This window comes from Phascolarctos cinereus, unplaced genomic scaffold (assembly GCF_003287225.1).
Source record: "Phascolarctos cinereus isolate Bilbo 61053 unplaced genomic scaffold, phaCin_HiC Scaffold_5;HRSCAF=322, whole genome shotgun sequence".
Taxonomy (NCBI): Eukaryota; Metazoa; Chordata; class Mammalia; order Diprotodontia; family Phascolarctidae; genus Phascolarctos; species Phascolarctos cinereus.
The window spans coordinates 68,871,277-68,890,400 of record NW_027555958.1 but is presented as its reverse complement, the minus strand read 5'-3'; the positions used below and the strand labels follow the sequence as shown (position 1 = coordinate 68,890,400).

Genomic DNA, 19,124 nt, shown 5'->3' with positions numbered 1-19,124 from the left:
TTTAATTAAAAACTTGTTGGTTGCCATTAAATTTTCATTTTTTGATAGTACATTATACAAAATGTATTTTCAAGATCAGTTTAGAAATTTCAGTTGTTTTGGAGGATGCTTGAATCCTAAATAATTACTTTTAGCGGTTTTTTAAGAGGGAATCATAGGGACAGCTAGGTGGCACAGTGGATAAAAGCTCCAGCCTTGGAGTAAGGAGGACCTGAGTTCAAATCCGGCCTCAGACACTTGACACTTACTAGCTGTGTGACCCTGGGCATGTCACTTAACCCAATTGCCTCACCAAAAAACAAAAACAAAAAACAAAAAAAAAGTATGTTCTGTGTATACATTTCAAACTGATTTCAACCTCTTCCCCCATTATAATTTAGTTACTGCTGAAAAACAGATAAATGAAAGATGCTTGAGTTACTATCAGATTTATAGCTTCTACTTAAACTTTTCAGTTTCAGGATTTTTTTTTGAGGGAGGAGGGGAATCTTTATTTCTAGTAGCTGAAAAAAAACTAATACAATAATCAGTTCACTATTTTTTTCCACCAGTGCAGTTTACAGGACCTTCATGATTTAGCAGGTAGCTTTCTTTGGTCAAAAATATTGATGTGGTATCCAACCATCTGATGATTGATCCTTTCTGAATTTAACTAGGGTGGTCTTTAGATAAAAGTCACAGAGTTTGTTGCCGAGACTGTATTTCCTTAAAACACTCCAACTTGGTTGCATGAGTTTGTGGTCTGCTGATGTGGCCTTTAATATTTGAAGTCACTTCCTTGCCACGATGAGGTCCTGGAGTAGAATGTTCAGTGAGGGGATTTTTAAATCATTGTAATGAACAAAGTTACTTTGACAGCGGTTTTTACAGCTAACAATCAGTTGTGACTTTTTGGTAGTGTATTTTATCATTAGCAATCCCTTCTTCTCTTAATATGAAAAATGAACTTTTAGCTGATGTTGTTTTAATCTTTTGGATTTTGTTACACAGTATGTTCCAAAAAGTCTTGTGCAGTTTTAAGCTATTAAAGTAAATTTAAGCTAATTAAGCATAAAACTGCACTAAGACTTTTGGGCTATATTTGAAATTTTTAATAGTTTTGTATCTGCTGGATATACACATTTTTCAAAAAAACAACCTCCCCCCAAAAATCCTTTGTTGTATGCAGTAACTCTTTTTAAGTGACTTGCCCGGGGTCACACAGCTAGTGTTGTGTCTAAGGCCACATTGGAACTCAGGTTCTCCTGACTCCAGGGCCAGTGTTCTATCCACTGTGCCACCTAGCTATCCCTGCAGTAACTCTTGCTTTTTCTCCTTAGTGCCTTTTGGGACCATTGTATGGAGCCCCATTAAATTTTTTTTTTGGTCAGGTATTATTCTAGGCAACTCCAGCATTGTTAAAAGATCTTAAGACTCACATTTGGACAGAGATTGTGCAGGAAATGCACTAGTACTGTTGTCATGAACTGTCTTTACTAAATTTTAGAGGTTAATGCCCTTGGATAGCACTGGTTCAAGTTTGTTTCTAATTCTAAGGAAAGTGATATATGTCTATCCCTTTTAATGTAGATTTTAAATTTAAATAAAAAAATTGTTCAGTAAAGAACAGATCTCTTAGATTTTTTTCTTACACCATGGGAGAATTAGAAACTGATATCCCTTGTAAAGTTTATAGATTATGATTTTAAAAAAAAGTCAAGTTGTTTCAGAAAAAAAAAAAGCAGCCTCTGGAATAGCTCCCTACCAGCCTTAAAACCAGTACTTGGGAGACTGGGAATATTTTGGGGAGATCACTTTGAATATATGAAAGTTCAAATATTAAAACATGCTAATCCTTTTGAGCAAGGCAGAACTAATCTCTTGCCATCAAAGACTTAATTGATAGCTTGTTATTTGAGGGCTTGCCTCTAAGGGTACATTTTTGATTGCAGCAGCTCATTGAAGACTATCTTAATCATTTGGAAGGATTGTGTGCTTGCTGCATTAGGAAAAGTCATACCCACATTGATGAAAATACAGATCTTAACAAATATTGAAAAACATTTGGACGAGCTAACCAGAAGAATCATGATGCAGGGACTGCCTGTTAATTGGCAGAGGAGCTAAGCATGTTTTATGAACCATATTTGCAAGCTTTAGATCTGAACTTCACTTCTTTGTCTATAAAATGAGACAACTTGTACTATCTACCCCACAGGGTTATTGTGAGAGATAAGCTGTAAAAGGCTATGTAAATGTGAGTTGTCATTTTAACTGATCAAGAGCTAGTTTTAACAGCATCTTCGTTTGCAAGATCTGCTGTATAATCATGTGTGTCATCTTCTCCAGACCAGTGAGAAAGAAAATAGGTCTTACGAGGTGATAGTTCTTCTTTATAAACAACTGCGTCTTTGCTCTGATAGCATGTTCTTACCTCAGCCACCTTGGCAGTGGCATCAAGACACATCAGAGAACTACTGTTTGGACAACCTCAGGCCACCAACTATGAATCTCAAGCCAGTTTATTCATAAGTACAAGTACAGAGACTTTTAGCTCTAATTCTAAATTCAGCTTAGAGATATTGATGGTGACTGACAGCTGTAGTTCTGATTTAATTTTGAAGTTGTTGACCATTTCAAAATATTTTAGTTCAAGAATTGTATATGTTAGATCTTTATATCACAAATCCAATATGATAAAGTAAGTAGATACTATATATTTGGTCCCTTCTGGATGAAGATTGAAAGTGGGTTGGTTTCTTTATTCCACTCTAAATTGGAAGAAATTGCAAAGAATTTTTCTTTAGTTAATTATCCTAGCTTCTTCTTTGGACCATTCTTATCTTTCTTCATGATTTTAGGTAGCCATTTACCTTTCTATGATAGATCTAATTGTAAATAATGGTAGTATCCTCCCTCATAGAGATTTTTAAAAGATCAAAGAATTTTTGCAAAAAGTGACTTGTTATTTTGCCAAATGTCTTTGGAAAAAATTATTTTTAAAATATATGATGTATCTTTCATACAGTTTGAAATTGCCTTTGTGTTTGTTTCTAGACTAATCAAGATTATTATTTTTAGTCTAATTTTAGTAATGGAAATGTTAATTAATTTGCAAATCCACATAATTACGTGCAATTGTATAGATGCATTAGAATGAAAACTAGTTAGTTTTAGTTAGGAATCAGTTTAAATTAAAAAAAAAGAACATTCCATGTTAACTTGATAAAAACTCTTTACAGATGGTCCCTCAATTAAAGGAACAACAGGACCCAGCAGACAGATCTTACAAGGTAGGAGAAATTTGCACTTGCAGTTTTTCTGTTTTTCTCTTAAATTTTTTACATAGTCATTAGTAGTCTGGTGTTAACATTTCGTAGAAGAGTAACTGGAAATAGTTGTAAAATGAGGAGGTTGGACTCATCTACCTCAGAGGTCCTTCTCCTGACACCAAATGACCTCCTCCTTTACTAACTCTGAACCTTATTTTTATTGTACTTTATTCTTTCACTGTTCTCTTCTTAAAATTCTTGACTTGACTCTTACCTTAAACTATTCCCTTGGATTAGGATCCTTACACTACAGTTTATTTTTAGGAACTATAACATGTTTTGTGTCCATTGGTGCACTGTTGCAGAGGTATGCAGAATTAATATAGAGCTTTTGCTGAAATATCTTGTAATGATGCATATTTGTTACACACGATCAAATTTACTTTATATTTGCTAATAATTTATTTTTGTCTTGATAATTCATTATTTGAAGGGGGGCATGTTTCAACAATTTAACTAATAGATTATGGTTTTTCTAAATCTAGCATTGCAGTTGGTTTGTATTCTGTAGGTACACACTAATTGGTGGGTAGGCTGAGATGGTTCGGAAGTATGGAACAGTATTCTGGATTACAGGGGTAGTCTGTAGTTTGATTTATATAATCTAGAAAGGTGACAGTTTATATGTGTGAGTATGTATGTATGTATGTATCTATAATATATATATACAATATATATTTTTAATATATATATAAAACAAGAACTTAATTGCATTTAAATAAAAATATTTAAAGCATCTTAATATACTTGTTGACTTTCTAGTTTTTAAGGTAAATTTCATTAAATGAGGTTTGAAATTTTGTATATAAATCAAAATGTGATTTTTTTTCCTCTGTTTTTTCCACTTTCCTAAATGGAATTTGGAAACTTACAAAGGGTTGTATAATTCTGACATGTTGATAAAAATAGTGTTCAAGGCACTAACTAGCGTGGTCTATCCAGAGAAATTTCCCTATCTAAAGATTCTATTTTTTTTTCTAATGGTGGCTACCCGCTAGTTTCAATTCTTAAAATATCCACTAAAGATGTATAGTGGTCTAAGAATACAAATCAATTAAGAGTTTGTGGTTCAGGGGCCCCTAAACCACTGTGGTATGTTTTCTGTGGTTCTCTTCTTTCTCATTCAAAAGGTAATTTTAATCTGAACAGCGGTCCTTACCATATGTGTTTGACATCTTTAATTCCTTGCCATCTAAAGTAGATATGTTAGGGAAACACTAAACCGTTTTTCTTTAAATAAATTTTTTATCTCATATAGCCTTTATTCTGTAAGATTTTTTTTCTTTAGAGTAATTAAGTCAGATAGAAATACAGTTTTAATAAAAAAATCTTTATGGAAACCCAAAACAAGGTTTTCTAAGCCTTGACTGATGACCTACTGATTGTATTATGTATGTGTTTGGAATGAATTCTAATTTAGCACAAAAATTTATAGATCTGTATAGAATTCACTCTGCTTAGGTTCGTCTGAGTTTCTGTCTTTTTACTCAGGTAATTAAATCCTTATTTCTGTAATTAAAATAGATTGTAATTCTCATACAGTTTCTTCTGTTGAAGAGTTTTAAAAAAGGAACAAGTATTTGTAAAATGGATAAATACTGTTATTTTGTAGTGTTTTCTAAATTAGCCAATGAGGTGATTTGAAAAATTGGTGAAGAGTTGTATAATTGTATAAATCATCTATAAAGCCCAGATGAAGTATGTGCAGTAGGCATTATATTTACTGTGGTGGTAGATGGCATTATATTTACCATGTTTTTACCAATAATGTGATGAACTTATATATATCACATACAAATGTTAGATTATCTTTTGATGTTTATAGAGTAAAATAAAATCTCTTTTGTATTTAACTTATTGAAAATCTGATTGCTTTATTATTTTAAATTTAATTTAAAAGTAAGTTATTGTATAAATTGTGGTAGAACGATATCTGAAACAGTTCTTGGATTTGCTAAAGGTTTTGTAGTCATTTCATTTATTCAATGACAAATAGAAAGTTTAAATTTTTAAGTTTCTTAAAATAACTCGCTTGCTGTATCTTATAAATACAAAGTTTAAACTCCATGTTTTGGAGCTTGAGCTTAATGGATAACTTTATCTGTAAGAAACTCTGTAAGAAAATGTAACATATAGGACCCCCATTACAAGAAAAGGAAAATTATATGGCAAAAAATGTTAGTCATTAAGGTTTATAAATTAAATTACCAGCAGAGGGCTCTGTGTACCTATTTTTTCTGGCATCTGTTTTTATATATCTATATATCTATATCTATATCTATATATTTTTTTTTGCTTAAAACATATTGAATTTTTAAAAAGGAATTTTGTTACATAAATTTTAAACCCATAAGTGAATTTGTAGAAGATGTTTTTATAAGTTTATTGAAATACTTATATTGAAATAAGTCACAATATTCAGGCTTATCAGAATAACTTTGACTCATAAGTAACATAACTTCCTACTGGTTTGGTCAAGTAAAAGCAACTTTAGTAATGACTTACTTATTTTATTTTTTAAATAATTTATCTAGTAATGATTTATCTGCAGTTTTAAAATATTTTAAGTGGTTTGTTTAGCCTTTATTTTTCAGCTACAACAATTAAAAGTCTCCTGGAACACTCTGAAAGACACTCAGGGAAACAAATAGACATTATGTAGCCACTTGAGTACTTTAGAGGATTTAATTTTGATTAAAAATCCATTATTTTTGATACTTTTTAGTTTCTAAAATACTAATTTGATTCTGCTTATGCTTTATTATAGGTGTATTTTTACACATTTTAGCAGACACACTGGGGAGTGTTGGTGTAATTGCATCTGCCATCATGATGCAAAACTTTGGTCTAATGATAGCAGATCCTATTTGTTCAATCCTTATTGCCATACTTATAGTTGTAAGGTAAGTTTTCGTTCTATGTTCTCAAATATTAATATGAAAAATAGGCTTCTAACAGACACGTCAATCTTAGCTCTAAACTGTGAGCTATTGAGTTTGTTTTCGTTCAGTCTTTAGCCATTTTCTACATCAATTCTTTTTATTCTTTTGTTTGTCTGCTTTGTGCTAGTCTGTTTTTACCACTTCTTGTTGAGGGGAGGGGTATTATTTAATTCTTGTCTGATTTTTTTCTGTTAACTTAAATTTGTGGTCAAGGCATTTTATTTTATTCAGTAAGATATGTATATAGTAGACCATTACAAATAGGAGGTATGTGTGATACTAGCAAACAAACAAAATGTCTGAAATACATAAATGTCAGTCCTCAAATTGAAAACAGAAGGCATGGGTGTGTGCATATGATGAACCTCTTTGGCAATTTGGTAAAACCTAGGGACCCCTTCTTAAAATAAAGTTTTTAAAATGCATAAGATTACAAAAGAAACCAAATTTTAGTTAGTGAAAATAAGGACATAATTTTTTCTTAATCAAGTTCATGGACCTCTACAGTTGGACTCCAGGTTAAAAACCTCAGTCAGTATTAAATATTAAAAGTACCCATGTTATTAAAGATCATCCTTAAAACTACTGATTGCCCTATACTTTAATTATTTTTAAGTTTATATCTTCATGTATACTTGACTCATGCTGTTAAGGTATACTTACTTGACTTTAGATGGTTTTCTTTTGAAGAATTTGTTGCCTTGTGCCTTTTGTGGGATTATAATATTTGTATATGGTGTACAGTTACTTTTTATGTTCATTTCTCATTCAGATGTTATTCTCATTCATAACATTGTCATTGAAATATTCTTAGTAACAAGAGCAGAAGTTGCTTTTTAAAATGTATACATTTTGGGGCATCTAAGTGGTGCAGTGAATAGAGTACCAGCCCTGGAGTCAGGAAGACCTGAGTTCAAATTTGGCTTCAGATACTTACTATGTGTGTAACTCTAGGCAAGTAACTTAACTCTGATGGCCTCAAAAAAAAGTATATGTTTCTTTAAAATGAAGTATTACATGGCAGAATATAAGGGCTAAATGTATAAGTACATAATATTAGATTTCAAAAAGCAGATATTTTCTTGTCTTGCATTTATTTGGCAAGAGAAAAAAAATCAGTATTTGATTTTTTATTAAAGCATTGTTTTAATAAAACATTATTAAAACATTGATTATTTAAAAATTTGAATGAAAATATGCCCTTTCTATTTCATACTTTAATTAGTTTAAATTTTATGAAATAAAATATATTAGCTTTGAAATTAGAGAGTAGAACAAATGTAACAAATTTTCCATTTTTCATAAATAGGAATATATGTATGTGTGAGTGTATGTGTGTATACATATACATATGTATCTTGGGAATTTGGATAGATGGGAAAGAACCTTTTTAAATATATAAAAATTGTTCTTGTGAAGTGTATAGAAAAGTGTCATATGATTATTTACCTCTTAATTCTCTGTTTACTGTTGCTGAAATACATGTGGCATTGAGAAATTCCAATTTTGTTTCCCTTTATTTCTGAGTAAGGAGCTGCATTTGCCACTCTCCCTCTTTAGTGGGAAACCCCCCCAAAACTTTGCATTTATTATAGATTGAAATTTAGTTTAGATTTGATATAAATTGTATCTGTTTAAACCCAGATATAAATAACTGTGTCATGTCAGAAAGACTTGCTTTTAATGATTTAGAGTAGTCATATATTGCAAAAGAAGAAATTGAAGGTCATTTTGCTTAAATAATGTTTTCTTCATTAGATAATTTAATATGTATTCTGTAATGTCCTGCTGAGAAACTTTTAATCCAGCAAACATCTATTAAGTATCTACTATGTGCAGGGCATTGTACTAGGTGCTTAGGATACCAAAAAATGAAATAAAACAAAACAAAAAAACTCCATAGTTCCTGTCCTCAAGGAGCTTACATTCTGCTAGGGATGGGGAATAGAATGTGTAAATAGATAAATCTAGTAAAAGGCAGAATGTGCTAAGGGCACATGATGAACCTAGTCCAAATTGCCGCAGGTCTGTTTGAGCAAGGAGAGAACACTTTTATTTGAGGAATCAGGGATGACTTTCCTGAGCTGGTAGCACTTGAACTGAGCCCTGGAAAAAAAAAAGTATTCTGAAAAGTGGTGTGTACAGAGAAAGCATGCAAGACTGCTGGACTACAGCCAGAGGTGGGAGATGGCATAGTAAGTTTGCAGAATATAGCTAGTAATCCAGTGTGGCTGGAATGTAGGATACACAAAAAAGGATTAATATTAAATGATTGGAAACATTTTAATTTATTTAACATTTTTAATTAATATAAGGTATTTATTAAGTGGCTGCTGTGTATCAGACACTATGCCAGGCATTGGGGATATAAAGACAAAAAACAAAAAATGTTCTTCCAAGAGCTTCAGTCCTACTGGAGGAAAACAATACAATGTGTACAAAGAAATTAAATACAAAGTATGGACAGTGGAGATACAAAGTATGTCCTGGGAGAAGGGGATAGGGCTGGCTTTTTATAGAGATGGCAACTGAACTGAGTCTTGAAGGAAGCTGCTTTAGAAATGTCACTTTGGCAGCTTTGTGGAGAATGGATTGGAGAAAGCAGAGATTGGAAACAGGGAGACCAAGAAGGAGGCAGTTGTGGGGATTTTCCAGGTGAGAGATGATGGGGGGCCAGAACTAGGGTGGTGCCTGGGTTATCCCCCTGGCTACCTCTTTGCTAGTTTTGTCTAGTGTTCCCTTTGGAACTTTATTTTATTGCTAACGGTCATCCCCTTTATTTCTTTATAAGTGAACACATGCTTGGCTTTATTTTTTTTTCAATTCATCCTTGTTCTCTATCTTTATATTCCTTTAACCCCTAATTAACTAGAACTTGGTATCTCTGGTAACCCAAACTTGTAATGACCTCTTTTTATTCTGTTCCCTCAAATTCATAAGGTCAGGAAGAACAATCTCTGTTATTTCTTGTTCCATACTACTTCCACTTCAAAGCTTTTGCTACTGTCACTCAGCAGCATTTATTGTAAGTTATCCTACATGATTATGTAACTCTCAGCCAACCCTTCTTGTTATAGGATACTGTTCTAGCTTCTCATTAAGATGCAGTTTACTCTTCTTTCTATCCCATATCCTTCCAGTAATTCTGGAGAACTTTAGTAATGCTTTGACTAAACAGTTCTCTGAACTTCTCAGTTCTTAGGACTTCTAGTTAAACCTGTATCAATCAGTCAACCACCAAATGATCACACCTTAGATTTCACCATCACTTGAATTTGTTTAAATTCCAAGATATTGAATTCTGAAATTGTCCTCTTTGATAATAATCTGCAACCTTGCACATGTCCCATACCCTCACTTCTCCTAAACCTGCTCTTTGTCATTGTGATTTCTGGATTCATGATTCCTTCCCTCTTCACATAAGTTTGTTTCAAATAGTCAACTCTTTCAGTAATGCCAAGACCTTTTGATTTTCCCTACATAATCTCAAATCTGTCTTTTTTCCATCCCACTACCATTACTCACCCTAATTCAGACCTTTGGCACAAAGCCACTTTTACTTATCCATTTTCTTTCTTTCTTTCTTTCTTTCTTTCTTCTTCTTTCTTTCTTTCTTTCTTTCTTTCTTTCTTTCTTTCTTTCTTTCTTTCTTTCTTTCTTTCTTTCTTTCTTTCTTCCTTCCTTCCTTCCTTCCTTCCTTCCTTCCTTCCTTCCTTCCTGTTGGGGTTAAGTGACTTGCCCAGAGTCACACAGCTATTAAATGTTATATGTCTCATGTCGGATTTGAACTCAGGTCCTCCTGACCCCAGGGCCAGTGCTCTATCCACTACGCCACCTAGCTGTCCCCCCCTTATCCATTTTCTATACCACCATTAGAATAAATTTTCCTTATGCATAGATATATGTGTGTGTGTGTGTATGTATATAATGTCCTATCATATATCATTCCTCTGTTCCCAGAACTTGTGGCTATCCATTGTGTAACCTCTCAAAAAAAGTATCAAATCCTTAGCCCAGAATTCAAGGTCTTCCATGATTTTACTTCAGCCTGTATTTCTGGCTTTGCCTTACCCTATTCCCCTTCACATACTCCACATTATACCCACACTGGATTATACACAGTATCCAACCTCCTCCTCCTATCTCCCATCTCTGTTTTTTTGCTCATACTGCTTCCAGCACATGGCTTGGACTCCTGTCTCATTCCCTATTTCTGCCTTATTGAAATCTTACCTTTCCTTCAAGACCCAGCCCAAGTGCTACCTCTCTATGAACTTCCCAGATCCAGTAGCTAGGATGGATCTTTCTTAATTCATATTGCTTATGACACTTGGTTTAGACCTCCCCCTAGAATAAATTTGTAAGTTACTGAGAGGCCAATTTAGGAAGGAAAAGCTTATTTGTGGGCTGACTGGAGTAATGGACTCTCCCTCCCTTTGCTGCAAGCAAAGACTTGTTGGGCAGGTCATAGAAAAAATGATTGTATGTGTTGTTCTAGATGGCTTCTGATGTCCTTTCCAACTCTGAGATTTTGTAATTCAGATTATAGGTATTTGTGACATGCTTTATACGTCCTAATAAATTGCAGTTTATATAAGTTGTGTCTTTTTGGATGGGAGTTAATGCTTAATTCATCTTTATATCATGAACGCCAAACATACCATGCATGTAGTGGTCACTTAATAAATGTTGAATTATTTTTGTCAGTATTTTCATAGATGCTGAAAACCTGTTCTGCCTTGTCAAGATAGATTTTAGTGTTTTGGTGTTTATTTGGTTTTATTCTTTTTTTTAGGTAGTTGGTATGCCAAAAGTGTTAATTCAGAATTTGTTATGCCAGATGGGGAAGGTATTAAAGGCTTTTGTAGTTTTACAGCTCTTTTCCTTCTAAGGCTAATGCCTTTAATACAGACTTATGTATTGTTTTTGATGCATGCTAATAACAGGGACACCTATGTGAGATGGAAAATAAGAGATAGACACAGTGTGCGGAAATGAGGCTTGTTATTGATGTGGTATTTCTGAAGCATTTAGAGGAATTTTTAAAAAAATCATTTTATAGCAGATTGCCAGCTTGCAACATATGTAAGGTTTTGTCATAAATCTTTATGAGTATACTAAAAGAAAATTCTTACAACTGATAGAAAGTCATTATACTTTTTTTTTAAAGGAAAGAAGAATATCTATAACACATTTTGTCAACAGGGAGATTTAAATGGGCTTTTATGTTTCTGGATTTTTGTTGGGGAGGAAGCCCCTAACTTTAGAGAAACATGAAGATGCTGATGCCAAATATAGTTGGTAATTGACTTTTTTAAATATGAGAATGAAGCAAAGTGAATATGAATAATACAAAAAGTTATAATAACTTGAGTTTTTCAATTATGTACAAAAATGAATGTAGTGAATTGAGCATTTGGGGTTAGATAGTAACAGATTGATTAAATCAGAGTTAAATAACTTACATTTGTTATCAGTCTAAATATAACATAAACATTTTTTCTATCAAATAACATGTCTAAACTGATAAACTTTTGAAAAGTTAGGAAGTATAGTATAGTGACTATGGTTTTGGGTGTTGCCCAACATAATTTCCTTTGTGGTTTACATTTAAAATATATTTGTAATCTATGGACATTTTAATTTTTTTGAAGGAAGCAAAGGCAAGACCCTTCTCATTAATTCAGCCTGTTAATGGATTTTGGGACCAAAATTGTCATTGTCTTCTGTTTTTCTTCTTTTGCCTTTCGTTGTAACCCTTTATACTTAGCACAGGGCTTGGGACATAATAGGCACTTAATAAATGTTTATTGACTCACTCCTCAGCCTAAGACATGTTATATATAGAATTGAACATATAGAGAAACTTGTTTCGTAGTGCTCCTACTGCGTCTTTAGATGGGGAAGGAATAAACTTCAGACTAAGCTGAAACATATCTAGAATCCTGAATGATTAGTGCAGTTGTCTTCAGACTTTTTGTAGTGGGGGAACCTTGACCTAAAAAAAAGAAACAATCACTCCACCTCAACTTTGATAGAAGTCTTAATGGTCTTTTAAAATAGTTTTTAAAATGTCTTAATGTCTTTAATGGAATCAACATGTTTGATTTTAAAAATACTCTCTGAATATTGTTATTCCTTTGACCTGCTTATAAAAAAAAATAACCTTGTCTGGATATTGTTATTCCTTTGACCTGTTTATAAAAAAGGAAAAACTTCTAGAAGTGTACCTTCTTTCTTTTCTTTGAAACCTGCCTTTTGATTTCAGTGATTGAATAGAGCATGAAAAGGGGTCTCACAGAGAGCTATGCTTCTTTTCCTTCCCAACTAGCCTTACTCTTCAAAAATATACTGCAGTATTTAATTTAACATTTACTATTTTTCAATAAACTTATTTAAAGGGAGAAAAAAATTAAGTTGAATAAAATTATTCTAATAAGAAAGTTATTAGTTATTAGAGAGAACTGTGCTGTCTACCTAAAATTTCTACCTATCACTACCTCAGACTCCAGTCTCCAATACCTATATGAATTGTATCCATCCTTCAAGGCTCAAGTCAAAACTTTTATATCTTCAACAAGTTAGTCAGCAACCATTTATTAAGTAATCACTGTATTATAGTGTGTTACAGACACTGAGCAAAAGCACAAGGAGTTCAAAGAAAGGCCCAATATACGCATAATTATGAATAGACACACACACACACACACACACACACACACACACACACACACACACATGCACTATGTAAATGCAAGATAATCTCAAAGGGATGGTACCTGGTAGTGGGTGGGAACCAGGAAAGGCTTCTTGCTAAAGGTGAGATTTGAACTAAATCTTGGAAACCCAAGAAATGAAAATGAGGAAGGAGACATATCCAGGGTAGCCAGTGAAAAGTCATGAGGTCAGGAGATGGAGTATCATGAGAAAGGAACAGCAAGTAAGCCAGTGTTGCTGGATTGTAGAGTATGTGGAAGGGCATAAGGTATTAAGACAATCAGAATGGTAGGAAGGTAGCAGGTTGTGAAGGTCTTTAAATGTGAAACCTGAGCATTTTATGTTTGTTCCTGGAGTTAATAGGGAGCCATTGAAGTTTGTGAAGCTTATGGGTGACATGATCAGACATATACTTAAGGAAAATCAACTTTGGCAGCTGCGTGAAGGGTAGATTTGAGAAAGGAACGACTTGAAGCCATGGAACCAACCACAAGACTGTTGCATTAGTCCTGGCCTGAAGAGCTGAGGTCATATATCGGGGCAGTGGCTCTGTGATTGGAGAGAAGAAGACATCATATACAAGAGATGTTGCGAAAGTCGAAATGACGAGACTTGAAAACAGAGTGGATATAGCCAAGGGAGAGGTTGGAGAGAGTGAGGATGACATTAACATTGTAAGCATGGGTTACTGGAAGGATGGTGGTTTCTTTGACAGTGATAGGGAAATCATCCAGTTTGATATGTCTAAGGGGATATCTTTCCCAACTATTCCACTCCATAATGATCTCTTCCATTCCTGATCTATTACTGAATTAATCTGTTTCCAAGAATTTTAGTATAGGGGTTGGCATTTGACAGTATGCTTACCAAAAAGTTCTTGCTGGTCATTTTGTAGTAGAATATAAAGCAAATTTGCTTCCTCTGTATAAGTGGACCCATTAAGACTTAATGGGCCATAACATAACTTCTCTTCCCTCCCCCCTTGTTGCTCAGAAGAAGCAGTTTTCAGTCACAAGCCTCACTTTCTCCTTGTAGCAGAGCAACAGAGCCAAGGTCAAAATCTTGGTGTACAATATTTGAAGATATTTAATATTTTAAAATATTTAAATATTTAGTGATCCTTGAATTAACTCTGAATTGAGGTCTTTTAGTGTGCAGAGCCTTTCTTTTAAAAGTCACTGACCCACAGGGGAAGAAATAATCAAGTGCTATATAACTTAGGGATGAGGGTTTTTTTTGGAAAGTTCTATAAAACATTCTCATCTACTTTGTTAAATTTTGCACCATACTCCACCAAATTATTGTAATTTGTTTTTGATGTAGCCTTTTATATCTAGGTTATGTATCCATTGGGAACTTAATCTTGTCATATAGTTTGAGATGTTGATCTAAACCTAATTTCTGCCAGACTGCCTTCCAGTTTCTGCAAAAGTCTTCATTAAATAGCAAATTCTTCCCCCAGTAACTGGAGTTTGGGGATTTATCAAATACTGGCATATCAGGTTTGTTTGCTTTGGTATATTGTATATTTACCTAATCTGTTCCACTGATTGACATCTCTATTTTTAAAAACCAATACCAAATTGTTTTGATGATGACAGCTTTGTATTATAGTTTGAGATCTGCTACTGTCAGGACCCTTTCCTTCCCACTATTTTTTTATAATTTCCCCTGAAATTCTTGAGCTTTTGTTTTTCGAGATGAATGTAATTATTTTTTTTCTAGTTCTGTAAATTGATCTTTTGGTAGTTTGATTGGTATGACATTAAATAAGTAAATTTAGATAGTATTGTCTTTTTTGTATTGACTCAACTTGCATTGGAGCAATTAATATTTTCCAACTATGTAGGTTTGTCTATTTTCATAAACAATGCATTATAATTAAATTCACATAGCTACAGCCTGACCTATATTTGTGATAGGTCATCTAAAAGTTAAAACACTTTTTAGTAGTTTTTACCAATAACTTAGGTAAGAGCATAGATGACCAGCTGATAAAATTTGCAAGTGAGATAAAGCTGAGAAGGATAGCTAATAAAAATGTCTTAGATTTAAGTTCAAAAAAGTCAACTGCACAAGTGCAAGGTAGGCAAAGCGTATCTCAGCAGAAGTTCTTCTGAAAAAATCTCTGGGAATTTTAGTGGACTAAGATCTCAGTATGAATGAAATTTATGATATTGCTGCCCAAAAAAGGTAATGCAATTTTATGCGGAATTTAAAGAGGCTACATGAAATATTCTAAGTAGGAAAAAACAAAACAAAACAAGTGATCGTTGTCAGTGCACAGAGAACTGCCTTACCAAATTAGATTTTTAAAAAATAGCTACAAAAGCTGAACACAATCAAAAGGATAAATACAAAAACATATCACTAAGAATAGTGATAAGTGTGCTGAAGATTAGCATGAACTAAGGCTAGGAAGAAAAGTTAAGGAGAATAAAAATGTGAAGATATCTATACCTAGATGGGAGAAAGAATAAGATCAAAGAAAAAACAGAACTGATCAGGGTAGATTAGATGATGATAATTAACATCAGAGTGGAGACAGAGTTGCTTAATTTTAGTTTTTCTTTTTCTTTCTTTAGCAAGGAGGATGATCTTTGTCCTAAAAAGAACAGAACAAAAAGTGGCTAATAGGGAGTTGATATCCAAGATCAGTAAGAAAATAGAGAGAGAACGCTTAGCTGACCTGAACCAGTTGCAGTCATCTGACCCAGTTGGACTAAATTCCTCTGGTAGTGACAGAATTGGCATATGTGATTCATGAATATCACTATTAGTGATATTTGAAAGATATTAGAAAATAGGAAAAATACTATAGGAGTAAAGAAGAGCAAAAGAGAACCAAATAGAGTTTGTAAACTTTAGGTCAATGACTTTATTGTCTAGTAAAATTGTAGAACAGATTATTAAAGAGATGATTAGTGAACATAGGAAGCAGTCTTCACAAAGAACCTGTCAGGAAAAATTAACCTTGTTTCCTTTTTTTAAAATATGGTTACTAACCTGGTAGATCAGAGGAATGCTGTTATTATGATTTGCCTAGGTTTTAGCAAAACCTTTGATAGAGTATCTCATGTTATTGTTATGTAAAAGATGGAGATATATGGGTTAGGCTACATATAATTAGATGGGTTTTGAACTGGTTTAATGGCTGGATTTCAAAGACTAGTCATTAATGGTATGGTGGCATCTTAGAATTAGGTCTGTAATGGTGTATTGCAGGGATCTGTACTTGGCTCTGTGTTATTTAGCATTTTTATTAATCATTTAGATCAGTGATAGATGACACTGTCATTAAATTTGCAGATGACACTGAGTTAAAATAGATAGTTAATATATTATACTGCGTGACAGAGTCAGGATTCAGAAAAATCTTGACAAAATATAGCACTGGGTTGACTTTAATCAGAAATAATTTAGTAAGAATAAATGTAAAGTTTTATACTTGGATTCAGGAAATCAATTTTTATAAAAACAAGATGGAGAAGTCTTATCTAGAGAGCAATTCAGGTAAAAACAACAACAACATAGATTTAGTGGATTCCAGATTCAGTATGAATCAGTACAGTGACATGGCAGCCAAAAAAGCTAATTTGAATTTAGGCTTCATTTAGAGAGGCATAACCTTAAGCAGTAAGGAGATGGTAGTCCTGATATATTCTCAGCCCTGGTCAGATCGCTTCCAGAATACTTTTAAGCATCACATTTTAGTAAGGGCGGTGACAATCTGGGGTTCAATGATTGGTAACCAGAATGGTGAAGTACCTTCTGGTCCATGTCATATGAGGGTTGATTGAAGGAACTAGGAATAATCAGCCTAATGCAGACTCGGGGGAATGTAATCGCCATCTTCAAGTATTTCAAAGGCTGCCATGGGAAGGAGAGATTAATTTTATTCTGTTTGGCTCCAGAGGACAGAACTAAGTGCTCAGAAGTTGCAAAGAAGCACATTGAGGTTTGACATCAGGGAGAATCTTCCCAGCTATTGGAGCTGTCTTCAAGCAGAATGAACAGCATTGTGGGATAGTGGACTCACTCTCACTGGAGTTCTTCCGGCAATGATTAGAATACAGTTATTAGGTGTATTGTAATGTATATTCTCTTTCCAGCATGGAGTGCTACTGAAGTCCCTTCCAACTCTAAAATTCTTTGAAAGTCATAGTGACCAGGATTAGGCAAGTGGTAATCCAGCTGTTCTCCAGGCTGGTGACTGCTGCTAGGGCATTGTGTTCAGTTTTAGGTGACTCATTTTAAGAAAACCTTGATAAGCTAGAGATTGAACAATGTGGAACTACCTAGAGATTATACAAGGAGAATTAGTTGAAGAAACTAGGGGTTTCCTAGAACCAACTAGCTTGGTGAAGAGGAGATATGGGGGGGAGATATGATTATTGTCTTCTATATTTGGAGAGCTGACATGTAGGAGAGGGAATGGATTTATTCTTTGATCCCAGAGGGCAGAGGATTAGGTTTGTAGAAAATCTTCTGGTAGTTAGATTTTCAAAAATGGAATGGATTCTCTTGTGAGATAATGAGTGTCCCTTCTCTTCCTGTTGTCTCTCCCTGAAAATCTTCAAGCATTAGCTGGATGTCCAGGTGTCAGGTATATTTTAGAAGGAATTCATTTTCAAGTATCGTTTATACTTTGAGGTCCCTTTCAATTCCGAGATTCTCAAATTTTAATAAAAACTATTCAGTAAATAAAACATATTAGAAGTATATTTCAGTTCTGTTTTGTGGCTGGTTAAAGTGAAAATTAAAAGGAGAAGAGAGAGAAACAGGTGCAGAGAAACTTTCATTGTAATATTATCTCCATTTTTTGGCCCCTTGGCGTAATTTTAAATCCACATTATATTTTTCCTACATATATAGGAACGGCACTTTGCCTTTTGCATTGTGGCCTGCAGGAAATTAGAGAACCAGAGAGGCTCTTCACCACATTTTAGACTCTTTTATATGTTTTTCTAATTATTTAATAATGTTTTTCTTGTCTTACCAGTAAGATTATACATTCCTTGAGGCTGGTGACCTTTTGCTACTTTTCTATTTGCTCATAGGGCTTAGCATATGGGCTTTTATCATTATGTATTGATGGATAATAGGATCACTGATTTAGAGCTGGAAGGGACCTTAGAATCCTTTGAATCCAAATCCTTTATTTTACAGATGAGGAAACTGAGGCATAGAGGTTAAATAATTTGCCCCTGGGTTGGATACATAATATTTGAGGAAAGATTTGAACCCAAGTCCTTCTGACTAGGTCAGTTCTCTCAATTCAACAAACATTTACTAAGTGCCCACTGTGTGTAAGCCACTCTCACTCCCTCATTTATATTCAGTCTCTCTCTGTCTACTGGATGCTTCCCTACTGCCTACAAACATATTCGTGTTTCCCTCATCCTCAAAAAATTCTCATTTAATCCTTCCATCCCTTCTAATTATTGGCCTATATCTCTTCTGCTCTTTGTGATTAAACTCCTTGAAAAGGCCAGAGGAAGGTACTTCCACTTTCTCTCCTCAACCCCTTACATCTGGCTTCTGACTTCATCATTCTCCTGAAACTACTCTCTTTAAAGTTACTAATAATCTCTTAGTTGTCAGATCCAGTGGCTTTTTCTGTCTTCATTATATTTGACCTCTCTGCAGCCTTTGACACTATTGATCACCTTTTCTCTTTGATACTTTCTACTCTCTGTTTTCAAGACAGCACGCTTCTAGTTCTCTTTCTACCTGTCAGACTGTTCTCTGACCTTTGCTGGATCCTCTTCCAGATCACACCCTCTAACCATAGGTATCCCAGAGAGCTGTGTCTTGGACCTTCTTCTCTTCTCCCTCTGTACTGACTTCACTTGGTGATCTCACCAGCTCTGTGGATTTAATTAACATGTCTATGGTGAAGATTCTGAGTTCTGCTTATCTGACCCTAACTCCTCTGCTGGTCTCTTAACTTCCTTTCAGACATCTCAAACTGGATATCCAGTAGATGTCTTAAACTCAACATGTTCAAAACCTAGGTTATTATCTTTCTCCCTAAAACCTCTCCAGTCTCCTGACTTCTCTATTTTTGTAGAAGGCAATAATATGCTCCCAGTCCCTCAAGTTCAACTTTGGTGTCATCCTTGACTCCTTACTAACTCTCACTCATTTCCAA

The 19,124-nt window shown here is 34.0% G+C and overlaps 1 protein-coding gene across 1 annotated transcript in view; it reads left to right on the top strand.

Moving 5' to 3' along the window:
• The window catches only part of SLC30A7 (solute carrier family 30 member 7), a 90,452-nt gene that overhangs the window by 36,948 nt on the left and 34,380 nt on the right, over positions 1-19,124 (top strand). Inside the window, exons 7-8 of the mRNA XM_020999949.2 lie at positions 3,222-3,272; positions 6,079-6,214. Of these exons, the coding sequence (XP_020855608.1) occupies positions 3,222-3,272; positions 6,079-6,214 (187 nt within the window). The remainder of the gene's footprint in view (positions 1-3,221; positions 3,273-6,078; positions 6,215-19,124) is intronic.